Genomic DNA, 14229 nt, shown 5'->3' on the forward strand with positions numbered 1-14229 from the left:
TCCTCTCCCCCAACACCACGCACACGCCTACTTTAGCGGCTTCTTTCTTTTCGTCACCCACCTCTCGCCTGCCCAACCCCGGCCCTCTCCATGCACACATACACATACACACATTACATACATACATACACACGCACCTGCACCTCCTTTCCGTCCCGCAGGTCAGCCAGGTTCTGAAGCAGCAGGTCGTAGTCCGTCAGGCGGGGGTCTGGGCGCCGAATGCCGGTGTGACACAACCAGTTTGGGGGAAGCGGGGAAATGAAGATGATGAAAAGTATGACAGAGAGGCGAGGGAGCGAGCGAGGTGTGAGAAAAACACCGAAGCGGGGCGCAACGGAGCACGTTTGCTTGGTGTGGGCCTCGCGCTTCTTTTATTCTCTCCTTCCTTTTTCGAGTCTGGCCACTTCCCTCCCTTTTCACCCATTCCCCCTCCCGCCCTCCTCCCCACCGTCAAAGTTGTCATCGATGACCTTGGTACCGTCATTGTACATATCCATGCTGATGATGGCCACCCCCGGCATCAAGCTCTTGATCTTCTCGGAAAAGGCCGTCTTGCCGGAACCGGAGGGACCCGCTACACCTACCTGCGCATGCGCGTGTGCACGTGCAACGGAACGGAAGTACGGAACGAAACGGAAGTAACAACCACTTTTCTTAACCCAGCAACAGCAAAACGGAGTGGTTGTCTAACACCAACAGCAGCAGACAAGAGATACAATAGCGATGCAGGGTTGAGGCCAATTCAGAGACCAATGGTCGACCGGTAAAAGGTGGTTTGGGCGGCAGGCATGAGGGGAACTTTTTCGTTTAGTGCTGCTCGTCCTGTCCTCTTGAGCATCTTGGCCGGCAGGTGGCACCGTCGTAGTTAGGGGTTTGAGATAGCTGGACTGCCGGGTATGATTAATCAATGGAGATTGCGGGCATCATGACCCAAAACACGTGGATTTTGCTGAACGACTTCCTCCTCCTCAAAGCTAGTGCACCTCACCTGCCTGGAACCAGGTTGGCTTGCTACATGTATTTGTGTGTGTGTGTGCGTGTAACAAAAGCGTCGGAACGGAAGCACTGATGATGGCACACGTGCTCGAACACACGATACATAGTTCTCTCAAGAGAACGGTGCCTCGTCCATTTCATTTACCTCCTGTTTTTTCTGCTCGGGAGCGATCTTGTGGTTTGAGAAGGTTGCGCTTCGCTTTGGGTTTCGGCCAGGGACCCCGCTTTCTTGAACCCCCCACACTTATCGCTCTTCCTACGCCGCCCTTGCATGCCCCGCCCGGAACTCCGGCGCGCCTGCCTGCCTTACCACGACAGTCCCTGTGTTGCTGGCTTTGAGCATCTGCAGCGCTCGGACGAAGACGTAGAAGCCCTGCAGGCGCCCAAGGGGAAAAGTGGCCGTGCGGGGTTGGAATGCACATAAGGAAATACGCTTGCAAGTGGCAACGCAAGAGTATTTCAAAAAGAGGAGCAGCGCTTGGCCCGTCCAATTGCGGCGAGGCAAAAGACGTAGGGCCACGGGAGGACTGTGGTGCATGCAAGATGAGTTGGGGTTAGGGTAGACAGCAGGAAGGACCGAGCGTGGGCAGGTATCGTTAACCAGTAAAGGCGTTCGGGGGCCCGGCGGCCATCGTGTATGGGGCTGACGGCACGATTAAATCATGGCCTGACATATCATATGAAGGAGAACATGCTTATAAGCGAAGAAAACACAAGGAGTTGCGAGGGAACGGAAATCGAAGCAATGGGTGCAGTGGGAGATGGTCGACACCTCGTAAGTGGCTGAGGAACGAGTGGGAAAACACACATGCGGGCTTCTTCACAAGGTAATCCATAGCAGGTACTATTCTGATAGGAGAAGTAGCCTATCGCTGTCAGCGCGTCTCTGTTCGGGGCTTTAAAGTCACACACAGGAAAAAGGGACACTTTGGGGGGAGAACAGGCAATCATGCCCACCTTGTCAAAGGTGAGGGTTTCCTCAATCGGCTTGATCGTATAACGAGTCCTTCCATCGTCAAGCTTCACTTTTACTAGCTCAAGCTGCTCCTTTAGCAAGCCCTGCGCCGCCCGCATGTCCACGATTGTGCACCCGCCGCTCAAAAGGTATCAACATAAAGATACACATATATATCCAGCTCAAAGGAAGATGCGACTCGGCGCCTTTTTGCCTTTGGAAGGACGATATTACCTTGACTTTGCCTTCTTTCCGCTGCGGGGCCTTTGGGCTTTGAGGCCTTGAGTCTGACATCGTCGTGTTGCTTTTTAAAACAGTTGGAAAGATCGTAACCCTAGCAGCGAAACGCCCGAGGGGGTTCACTCCGGGATTGGCGGGTCTGTTGCAATGTCGCCCATAGGCAACGTCTGTGAAAATGAACCAATCAATCAGTGGATTCCCTGCGTTGCCCTCAAAGAATGCAGGAGCATGAAATACATGATGTCCTGACCAAAATCTTTCTGGAGCCGTTGCCCCTCGCAGTACCGTACACCGAGCGGCAAGGCTCTAACAATGACAAAGACGAGAAGTACTTTAAATGTAAAGAAGCACGAAAGAGGTGTAAAATGATGGAAACCAATGATGGAAACCAACTATGACAGCTCTGCCCGTTCCCCGACCGTCCGTTTCTTTGAGTGGGGCAATGGGCACCGGTTGGGCATCTTCACCCCATGCATTATGCAACACTAAGGAGTAGCAAGCCTACCATTTACAATATGTAGAACTTTAAAAACCATGCTGCTCCTAGAAAGCTTGGGGCTTTTCTAGAGATTGGAGTGAAATTTTACCGTTCCAAAGCATGTGCAAAGCTACGTTTAAGAACTAGCAACAATGCATGAGCTTGTATGTTGCAACAGCCGGCCATCGCTTGTCAAGCCACCATTTGGTTGGCGCTGGCATCGGAGCTCCAGGTGCACATGCAGACATGGTTCATGCATTGGAAGACGCATGCACAGGAAAGTTGTGCGCAAGACTTCGTTGCTTGAAGGTGGAACAGACGCATACACAGCATGGCGCGGAATCGCTTGCTCTTTGCTAACAAGGATCAAGTAAGGGACCATAATCTTCAATACCCTTTGAGGCTTACTTAAGTACCATGTTTATAATGCGGCTACGAGAACTAGCAATAATATCCCAGGGTAGGTACGGCATGCTGTGCTGTGCTTTTTGCATGGCTTTTCAATTTTAGGACTGCAGATTGTGTGCCACACAAACTTGCCCTGAAGCTATGTTAGTACCCTTAGTGCACGCAATTAATGTACCCTGAATATACGTCCTTGGGAACAGGAGAAATCAAAGACGTTCATAACCTGGACGACCGGAGGTATCAAGCTGCTCAGGCAATAGTAACAAGTGATACGTGCTAGAGCAAGAAGTGTAGTATGCAGGCAGCTGGGCAGAGAACCAAGAGGCAAGCTGCCGCAGGGGTAGCAAATGAAAAAGAACAGGCAAAGGCGCTACAAGCATCGCAACCTGTGGCATCTAAAAAACAGAAAAGGCGTGCAAGCGATGTTACGTCTCAACCAGCAGCGAAGAAGTCGCGGAGGAGCGCGCCGGAGCTACCAAAAGCGGTGAATGGTCATGCGACGCCGGTAGCCCCGACGCGACCAGCCTACAATTTAAGGACGAGGAGCTCGATGCCCGCTGCAGGCATGTCAAGAAGTATACAGGCACTCATTAGCAGTTACGTCGGCGCCTTTCGACTTGAATTCCCTGGAAGGGGACTGCACTATAACGCCCAGGCACGCGTTACTTTACGCGATGGCCTTCATGCTGCTGACGCATATTCCACCGACACGTAGGCACTAGGCTCACCGATAATTCGTTGCCCGCCAGCGTGCCCACTGGCGGCCTACCGAGCAGCGTCCGGCCTCGAAACCCAAACCAGAAGGCCACCTGGAACGAGCTTCCGGTGGAGGTGCTCAAGGTGAACACAGCATGGACATGCCCTTGGTCTAAGTGCCAGGGCCCGTCTCCCGTGCCAGCCTCCCACACGAGCCGAACTCTTCATGCCCCCTACCCCCCCCCCAGATCATATGCCAGCATCTTGACCCGGCAACACTTCTGGCAGCGCGCAGAGTCGCCGTCGCGATGAAGGATGCCTGCAGCTCCGGCGCCATGCAGCTCCGCTTTACCCTCCCGATGCAAAGCAGCCAATGGGTACCTGCACAACTCGAGGCGTGGGAACGGCGCGTCAACTGCATTGCCGGTCTCCTAAGCAGCGGCAAGATGGTCTCACACGAGATGCAGCTTAGGATGGAAGGCGCCGCAACCTGGAAGGTAAAAACTACACTGGCGACGTAGTTCCAATACACTGCAGGATCTGGTGACATGCCGAACATGGCCAACAGTGTGACCTCCTTCGCCACAGGGGGAGGAGAACATGCCCCCAGCTCAGGTTCAAAACGCGGTACAGCGCCTCTCTCCACTCCTGCAGTCGCTGCGCAAGCTGGGCCACCAAACGGTGACGCCTATTACCCACTTGGACGTTGAACTGCCGATTACCACCGAGGTAAATGGGTGCTGAGCCGGGTGCACGCATTGGTCTAGAGGCGAAAGTCGGTGGCCGTAAAAAATGCGGCTGTATATTGGGGTTGCGTAGGGCATGGGTTGCGAACGGGCGCCATGCGTCGCCTTCCATGACCTAAGGCCCGCCCTGCCCATGCCGATTTCCCTCACAGATAATCGGGATTCTTAACGTCGCGTTCCCCGACGTTACCTCGCTTCGCTTGGACTGCTCGATACCGCCCCCACACAACCACGCCCTTGTCCTAGCGGAATCTCACGCCTTCACCAACGTCTGCAAGCTGGATATCGGCCTAACGTCCTGGGATCAAATCCAGTACTTGGCCAGCTTGCAGCAGCTGACAGAGCTCCGTGTGCGGTACTGCTTGTGGTGCGTGACAGGACAAGCTTTGCCTGGGTTGGATGCCTTTGGATGACATCGCACGTAGGCTTCTTGGGTTGGATGGTTTGACGTTCTGCATGCAAGTAGACTTTACCGGTGCCATTCGTGGGCTGTCTTCAGAACCGTGGTTTTCTTGCATGACGTGCCTGATGCCGTGTATGAGGAAGGATTTCGGTAGGATGCCTTAAGATTCCTGGCAAGATATTTGATTTGGTACGGGGTGTGTGTTGTCAACTCGGCGTAAATAGGTTTACGCTGTTAAGCATTGTGGGACACGCGTCGATATGTACATGCAATCTTTGCGCGCTGGGTGTTGTCGGTTTACAATGCTTGTTTATGTATGTTCTTGGGTCACATTTATCATTACCCATCCTATAGTACAGCACCTGGACTTGGAGGAAGCATGGTCCCTTTGCAAACAAACACGTAAACGCGCTGGTGCAACGCAGGAACATTCCAGAGCTGACGCCCTTGGCTGGTCTTCAAAACCTCACCACCTTTGGCATCGAGGTAACGTTGGGGGCCCGATGAGACATGCGGAGGCATCTTATGCATTGCCTTCATCGCCGCCTTTTGTTCCCGCCCAACCTAGACTCTCAATGTGCTTGGTGCCCGATCCAGATGCGTCCCCCGAACCAGGAGCTGCCGACATGGTGCCTTGCTGCTATTTATAAGCACCACTCTCGCTGCTTGACCCCAGCCCATGTCTTGCCGGCCAGGCACGCTCAATTATTCCACCTGCCGCCAATATTGTGTCAGTTCTACGGTATACTGTTGATCAGTTACACAATTACGCACCGTGCCTTCGTGGACACACAGGTGCAGGACGACCGGGCTCGCTTCCAGCTGGACTTCTTGGGCCCGTTGGTCCGCGGCGCACCTCGCCTACGCCACCTGCGCGCCGCCATAATCCTCTCGCGCACCGTCGTGAGCGAGAGTGGCCCCGCCAGCTGCGACTTTTTGGCAGGCTGCGGGTTGGAGACCTTGGACCTGGACGTGCGGGTGCCCGAGGATGCCGCGCGGACCGCACACGCGCACTTCCGCAATCTGCACCTGGCACCACAGGGCTGCAAGGTGTGCACACGTACGCGAACGTGCGCACTTTGGGCAAGTGGAGGGGAGGGAAGGGCTTTCAAAAGGAAGATAACTCTGTATTGTTTTGCAGCGCAGGAATTGTCCCATATATTCCCCATTTCCTCCCGGGGTCCAGGAGCCCTGTGCGAGCTGTGCTGCTTTGCAGTCTATAGACGCCCGTATTTGCTTAACGCGTCCCCATGCAGTGCTGTTGCTACTGTTGCTGCTGCTGCTGCTCCGCTTGTTGGTGCTATGCAGGTGTACTTGACAATTCGTGCGGATGCACTCACACGGGAGACGTCCTTTGAGTCTGCTGCTACACGAGGCGCCAATATGTCCATGCCGCGGCTGGGCGTGGCACATCCATCGCCGCCCGATCCACGCGAGCGCTGGGGCGCGCTGAACATGTCGGACCTAGGTGGTCATGCCAGGGACCCGTTGACGCTGCTGCACCTGCGCGGCTACCACACGGCACTGTCGACGCTGCCCGACCTCAGCGCGGCGTGGCTGATGCGGCTCCAGGTGCGGGCGCCACACGTGGGTGTAGGCACGAAGAGCCAATCCCCACGATTGCGCTGTGCGCTGCTGTGTACGTGATACTGCTATTGGCCAAGAGATATGTATCGCCTAGTGTGTAGCGTATTGCGTTGAGGAGGATTTGAGGAGGTTTTCACTTGCACTCGCGCAGCTTATTTTTTCACACAGCAAAACCTACCTAGCAAAACTGAAGGCCCCAAGCTCTGTTGGTCTCATGGCTGCATATCCTATCTTGTCTTGGACACGTAACCCTTGAGCCTTCCTTGCCACTTTGGAGAACCGTTGTGGCCTAGGCCCCTTCCTCGGTTTTCCCCCTCCACCACCATGCCTCCGGCCGGCTTCTCGGCCCCCGCCCCTGTCCCCCATCTACCAGATTAGCAACGCCCGGCTTAGCCCTGCGGACTTCGCCGTCCTAGCCACCTGCACATCCCTGGAGCACCTCTTCGTGCGCTTCATGTACCAGCCGGACGCTCCGGGGTCTAACACCTCAACGACTGAACCCGTGCACAACTTAAGCTACTTGGGTTCCCTGTCCTTTACGCGTGGCTGGGGCGACTGCATCCGACCCCGTGAGCTGCAGTCCTCGCTCCGTCTAGTGGCGCACGCCTCCCACGGGATGGTCACGCGTTCACGCAAGTCGCTTCAGGGCTCAGGCCGGCGCAGCACGGGTAGCACAGCAGCCGCGGCAGTCCCCCTCCAACCGGACTGCACAAGCCAGGCCGCTCCTTACGTCCTGCGGCCGCTGCTGCAGCTTCAAAATCTCCGTAGCTTGGAGCTGCTGGAGGAGCCCCAATCGCCAGTGGGGCCGCCCCCTCGGTTAAGCGCTGTTGGAGCGGGCAGCAGCGGCCCTGCCATGCCCGCAGCCGCAGTCTCGGCCCCAGCCGGGGCGTCAGCCAAGCGCACGCGACGCGGCGCGGCTGTGAAATCAAATGCTGCGGCAGGGCCTTCTGCAGCCACATCTGCAGCCGCACAGGCTGGGCCACCGCAACCTGCGCATACGCCACAGACAGAACCGACGCCGACATTGTTGCCGCTGAGCAGGTCGGGGCTAGACCACTTTCTTCTGCACTTGTCGTGTCTGGATCACTTGAAGGCCTTGTCGCTTCACTTCCTCACGGAGGACGTGGACCTGCCGGACTGCCCCTGCCGAACGTCCTGCTTTGTGCCGGGCACACGCGGCAAGGAGCCTCCGCAGCCCATTGATAGCGAGTACGTGTGCAAACGGCTCAGGATGATGGATCCCGAGTGTTACAGGTTCGTCCTAGGCAGCCTGGTGGTGCAGAGCCCCATTTGGTACAGGCCCAGTGCGTGGCCGGCGCTCGAGAGCTGACATCCCAGGGGCGGCGGCACGAGCTGAGCGGGTGCTCGTGGTGTTGTGCGTGTCTTGAGCTGGCAGGCCATGCCTTCCAGGTTGTGCGGTCGTCGGCTTACTCAGGCGGTAATGGTAACCCCGGCTGAGTTGGGTCAGATCGGCCAGTGCCATATGTCTCGTAACATTCCCTGGCGTCCGCCTCCAGGGGGGTGCTGGAGCAGCTTCCGCACAGCCGGTTTTTGATAGGAGCCAGTACCGCGTATCGTGCCCTGTGCGCGCTATTTGATTGCCGTGGGGAACCTGCTTTGTGCAACATCTGAACGGCTGTTTCCTGCCTGACAGTTTTGGCACGTGGGGGTTTTCTTTAGCGGGGATACACGGCTCCTGCAAGCACAAGCGACGGCATGCAAGCCTTAGTGCAGACTAACCGCGACAGATTGGTTTGCAGGAAGTACTTGAGCAACGCCGTGAGCAGCCGCATGGCAACCTGCCATCCGGGGTACGGCTTGGTCTGGGCCGCATGATCGCAGGGGCACAGATCCTACGGAGGCGAAGTACATAGATGATGTTTTGGGTGCAATATGGCACGGGAACACTTGAATTTTGGTATTCGGAGCTCGTATCGGCTGTTCCCTGCGCGGTACTGTTGACCTGCCCTGCAGGGTTGCTGCTGCATCGTGACTTCTAACGGCATGTCGTTGCGTTGCGTGTATTTGGGCAGTGGCAAGTAAGTGCGCTTGCAAGCAGGGCCAGAGCGGCGGGGCAGTGCGTGCACATCTACGAACAAGCTAACGGTATGTTTGCGCATGCGCAATTCCTTCGGGGTGCATGGAGCGGGTTGGAGGGGAGGAGTGCACGGTGCCGCAGGGGCATTGCAGGCCCGTTCAGGTTCAGAGCACCTTGCAGGATTCTTGCAGGATTTCCGTCCTGACAAGTCGGCGGGTGCGACGTTTGGGCGCTGACGGGGGTTGTCGCGGGTAGCAAGGAGTTGTGGCAGCAAGCTGCTAATCCACCACGGTAGACAAAACAATCTGTCAAGAGATTGCATCGCGAGCCCTGCAGAAGTGTTTCTGTAGATTCTCAGGTCTCTAGCATAATAGACATCTGGACATCATAACTAAGAAAGAACTGCCATCGAAGTCTATGGAGATTGCTTGACACGTGTCCCACATCGTGACCCGGTTGCTTGGGTTGCAGGCATACCTGCCATATGCCGCGTGCGAGGAAACCCGCAGAGGAATGCGTGAATTGCTTTGCTTGTATGGTTCCATAGGACCATCGCGCCCCTTCCTGCGCGTGCGCTGTGTTCAAGGAGGGAGGGACCCCTCGAAGCAGATTTCCTGCGACGTGCTTGGCCGCAGTGGGGATATGTGGATGTGGGCAACGCAGATTCTTTAACTTGTTCCAAGACCACGGTGCGAGAATGAGGCATTAAAAACGTTGGGATGTTGAATGAAACGCCCTTCCCGTCGGTGTGGCAGGCGGCCTCGCTGCCCATAGAACACGCCATGCTGTGTGACGCTGGGCTTTTTATTACGGGTATTATTTGGCCTATATATAACATCCAAATTCTCTTTGGGCCAGTTCAAGCCCGAGGAAGTACTTATGCGAGCCCAGGATGCTGATGTTATCTGCACTGAATGGGCGAGCTCCTGGGGCCATGGGCCCAGGCTCAGGATGAGGCTGCAGGATCTTGCGATGACAGACTGCAAGATTTTCCGCAGCTCGTGTGCATGGGAAGAAACCATGTAACGGTAGCTCCTACGGGTGCGTTGCTGTGTCGTAAGATACCAAAGGTTAAGGAATCGAAACAATCCTGCCAAATTTTCTCACCAAAAGTCTCCCAAGATGCATCGAGTCAGGATTCCGCAAACGGCTGTTGCGCACGCGAAGATTATTGGCTTGTGTATAGCCTGCTGCAGGCTGCCTCGATCGGGATGGTTACCTCATGAATGTCCCATCCCATCGCGACACAGTAAGACGCGATGCTGCCAGGACGACCGCGCCAAGAGCAAAGTTCTGTGCTCCTGTCTCCCTTAACCGTGTTCTCATGGCTATATCGACTCGAACGTGCTGGCTGACCGTGCAAAGAATGGTAGAGACAGGAAGCAGGGAGACCAGCTGCCAAGGGCCCTTACACTGCAGTAGAACACAACCCCAGCCAACCACGGCCGCGCGACTGCGGCCCCTAAGGCCGCCACACCGGTACCGCGCGGCCGACAACACACATCCCCAGGCGACAGACATCACGCGACAGACAAACGCGCGACAGACAAACGCGAGGCCAAAGGACGCCCAACGACCACCACGACAACTCACACAACGGCGACCCTAACGTCCTGAAGACCGTCCAAGAAGACCGACTGAGTCCAACGGCGAAAAGCGCCCCCTCCCAGGGCTCCCAAGGCCACGCTACAAGGCTAAAAGACCCAACTGCAATCAAAACTTCCTCAAGTCTCTGCTCTCGACCCGCCTGCTGACAAGCCACTCCTCAGCGGGTGTCGTCTACCTGTCCGCCGCTAGCCGAGCCCGGTGCGGAGGTGTCTGGGACTGGCCAGTGGAGAAAGGAAAAGTGGAGGGGGGGGTGAAAGAAAAGATAGCAACCTCGGATCAAAGGGGGAAAGGTGGGCGGGAAGCTGTCAGCTACAAGCTGAAGCTCTACTGAGTGAAAGGCAGAATGCCTGAAACGAAAGGGCTGAAGCAATTAATAATCGCCATTCCAATACGGTTGTACGATAGTCGCACAGAACCAGACTTCGCTCGCTCGCTTCGCTCCGTCGCATCTAATGTCTTGTGACACCCCTGAACCCTCGCAGTCTTCTCACTTACTAATTTTTGCTTTGCGGGACATAAGCTGCGCCTGGAACAGAAAAAACTGTACGCTTCAGTGAAGCAGTGTTAAGCAATACCGGGTATTTCTCATTTCATTTGACAGAAGTGAGTCTGCATCTTAAGACGTTGATTGTCGTGCAATGGTCGGTGTTCGGTTTTAAGTTTAGGAGCGCGTTCGGTGGGCTTTGTGAACGCAGCCTGCGGGCAATCAACTTGACCAGGCCGACCCGCCCTCTCCTCGAAGCTGACACCACCAAGATCTCTGATTTCAGGTACCACTCAGCTTACCGAGATGACAGCGGTGGTACGGTGCCACCGGTGGTGCGGTGGTCAGTAAACGTCCTGTCCACCTTAAGCAAATGGCGGTCAAGAGTACAATAGAAAACTGTAAGCACCAGCTCCAATTGCACAACAAAACAAACCATGCGCGATCTGTCCTGTACCGTTACCGCCACCACTCATTGGATTACTGTTGTTTTGCGGCTCTCACTGGTCATTTGGGAGGCTTGTTGGCTTGCCGGTGCCTGCACCCCTACTCCAGCCGGCGCCACTTCACGAGATGGTGATGGTGGCTGCGGCGGGGAACAGTGACCGCATCCACGGCGAACAAGAGCTTACTCTTCAAAAAATAATTCCTGCCAGCCTCGTAGCGGCTTAACAGGTTACTAAGCCCAGCCTGGGCTACAGCACCCCAGGCAGAGCCGGAGCTGGAACGTGCAACCCCATCCTTCTCCATAACCGACACAACGTATGGCAGCGCTTTAACATGTTCAGTAGCGCACACCTGGTCACGGACACTGGCTCCTGATATGTGTATAATCTGTGACAAGTACGTCCAAACACTTGTGCAGCACACTATTGGGCCCAACACATATCAGCTGACCATGTGCAAGTAGCACCACATACTAGTGTACATATAATGGAAATACAGGGCGCCCCAAAGTACACGCGTGGATTGATTACAGAACACATTTCTGCTCGTCAATACATGGGTTAACCTTGGAGCTAGTGACAAGACAAGGTTGGTTTTGACACAAGGATCTGATAAAGATACTTATTATTCAGACCAGTTCCTCTTCTTGCCCGGGCATTTCCTTTTCTGCCAGCCAGGAACCAGGGGGGCAAAATCGGGGTAGCTGGTGGCCTCGGTACGGGATGTAAGGCACTGACCGACCTAGTTGCTGGTCCAGCCTCCTAACACCACCAAGACAAGAAAAGGGACACACACCAGCCGCCTGCTTCATCATGTAACGAAAGTGAAATTTTTGTGTTCACGTGTTGCTAAAATTCGCCTTCTAGACACCACAGTGAATGTACCAACAACCAACCCATGATTGCAATCCAGTTTTAAACCAATCAATCATGTTGGAATGCCTTTAGATGGAAAGCACGCCAGAGTTGTTCAACTGCCCACACGGAGTGGCCCCTTGCGGCCCATCCACCACACTGCACATAGGTGTTGTGCAGTTAGTAGGTCTGCATACACGAGGAGAGACGTGAAGTGATGTGGTATGATGCCAAGACGCCCACAGCTGAGGTGTCGGTTGATGATGTATACCCAAGGCTTATGATGAGCTCAACAATTGACACAGACTTAGTTGCCGAACTCACAGTTCATTTAGGTTGACGTATGGACATTATGGTGTGGCGCCGCATGGGGTCACAGGTAGCCACGATGGGCCAGTCCCATGAACAGAAAAACATCAACACCTGCAACTCCACAGTAAAAGGCTTGACAGCACCAGTGCTCAGCATCATCACCATCATCTTTCCAGGCCAACCAGTTTTTCAGACATCTTTGATGCGTTTTAACTTCTTTCCGTTGAGGAGCACCTGGAACTGTGCAAGATGGTCATCGACAACATATCTTCACTTCCTGGAAGCCAACAACCTTCAATACCAGCTGTATGTCTGGCTGGTGTGTCACAGCCTACTTCCCTGCTAGAGTATCATGCACAGCACAGGAAGGCCCTTGCCTTCACCGCAGATTGTGACCAACAGATTCCAGGTGAGGCACCCACCCTGCAAAATACAACATCCAAGCCACGACCTGGTGATGAGCAGGCTCGCTGTCAGTCATGCGAGACCTTTGCACTGAAGAACTGTCAGTTTGGTATGTATGGTCGCCACTGCATGGTGCCATGCAGTGCCCATCAACAAAACAGGGTGAAGTCAAATTACAAACCACAGCAGGCGGTGCACTCAATGGGCAAGAGGCACAGAATGGCTGTTGTGCAGGCCAGGAAGACGTGTAGCTGCTACCTCAGGCATGGTCCAACTGGCACCCAGATCAGATGACACACCAGCCTGCATGGTGCCAGCTGATCTGGGTGCCAGTTTGTCCATGCCTAAGGCAGCAGCTCCATTGTATTCCTGGCCTGTACAGCGGCCATTTTGTTGCTCTTGCCCAGTGCACCGCCTGCTGTGGTTTGTAGTTTGACTTCACCCTGTTTTGTTCATGTGCACTGCATGGCACCATGCAGTGGCGACCACACATACCAAACTGACAGTTCTTCAGTGCAAAGGTCTCGCATGACTGACAGCATAACTTGTGAATCTTTTTGTCCCGCTAAAACGCGGTGGTGTGAGGTGCTTAGTTACCTCCGAAGTAAGTGCAGACTTGGATGATGTCGCTGCCTTCTTGGCAACACCCTCGTCAAGGCGCACCTCGGGCTCCAGGTTGCGCAATGGTGCAGCGTCGCCAGATTAATAAATGACGTGAATCTGTTATCCAGCGCCTCGCAAATGCCATCCAAAATTTGTTTGCATTGAGCATCCGTCGAACTTGGGGAAGTCTTACTAGGTAAAGCGTCACGGAGTTGAGACTGAAGATAAGGATCTTCATTGGCAGAGCTGATTTCACCCAGCCATTCAATGGCAGAGCTGATTTCGCCCAACCATTCGCTGTGATTGCAGTGTTTCCTGTTCTCCGTGGCCTTTAGGTGTATAGATATTGCATCTGGGCCTTCAGCTCGTATGGGTAGTTTTACAGGTATGGGGTCACGCATCCCCAACCATGTAATACACACACACAAGTCAGGTGTGATCTGTTGTGTGAAAAACTCGTGTTGCAATGGGGATGCAAAACGCGACACAGCGATGGCCGCACGTGATCGTTTGCATGTGCACGAATACAATATGAAAATCGACGAGTCTGTACCAGCGCTTTTACAATACTGTTCACGAGCAGAACGCTATGAGAGTCGCTGACCAAATTCTCTGGTATATTAAGGGCTTGGTTCACGAGGTCTCGATACCAAATGTAGTAGCTGGCCGCTAAAAAGGCCTCTCGAGATGCTAGTGGACACCCTTAGCGTGTATTTGTAGATATGTGTACCATACTCTGTACCAGCCACAACACTTCCCAGGTTGTACAGATTGCTATACAATTCATTATGTATGCTGAGGCATTTAGTCTCTCTTCATGCACTAATCGGTAGTTTTTACTACCACATAAACTGTGGTGTTATAACAGGTTGCAGTTTGTGTGTCGCTGACACTCCAGGTTTGACAATGGGGCAGTGTGTTATGTGGATGCTGTGTTTAGTCAACTGGTGCTGGATGCCCGTTTTTTTT

At 54.4% G+C, this 14229-nt stretch overlaps 2 protein-coding genes across 2 annotated transcripts in view; one reads left to right on the plus strand and one right to left on the minus strand.

The window, feature by feature from the left end:
- Positions 1-2070, minus strand: part of VOLCADRAFT_59885 (uncharacterized protein) — a gene marked incomplete at both ends in the record, with an annotated part of 5229 nt that extends 3159 nt beyond the window's left edge. The window contains 4 exons of the mRNA XM_002949889.1: positions 138-208; positions 449-584; positions 1307-1369; positions 1954-2070. Coding sequence (XP_002949935.1) covers positions 138-208; positions 449-584; positions 1307-1369; positions 1954-2070 — 387 coding nt within the window. The remainder of the gene's footprint in view (positions 1-137; positions 209-448; positions 585-1306; positions 1370-1953) is intronic.
- A 1016-nt stretch (positions 2071-3086) lies between these two features.
- On the plus strand, positions 3087-7839 carry VOLCADRAFT_90260 (uncharacterized protein; the record flags this gene model as incomplete). Its single annotated transcript, XM_002949788.1, has 9 exons — positions 3087-3129; positions 3793-3917; positions 4022-4270; positions 4362-4502; positions 4672-4886; positions 5348-5408; positions 5718-5972; positions 6231-6494; positions 6883-7839. 9 exons carry the CDS (start codon positions 3087-3089, stop codon positions 7837-7839), a joined length of 2310 nt encoding a protein of 769 aa, XP_002949834.1.
- Between the last annotated feature and the right edge of the window lie 6390 nt (positions 7840-14229).

This window comes from Volvox carteri (genome assembly GCF_000143455.1).
Source record: "Volvox carteri f. nagariensis unplaced genomic scaffold VOLCAscaffold_16, whole genome shotgun sequence".
Taxonomy (NCBI): Eukaryota; Viridiplantae; Chlorophyta; class Chlorophyceae; order Chlamydomonadales; family Volvocaceae; genus Volvox; species Volvox carteri.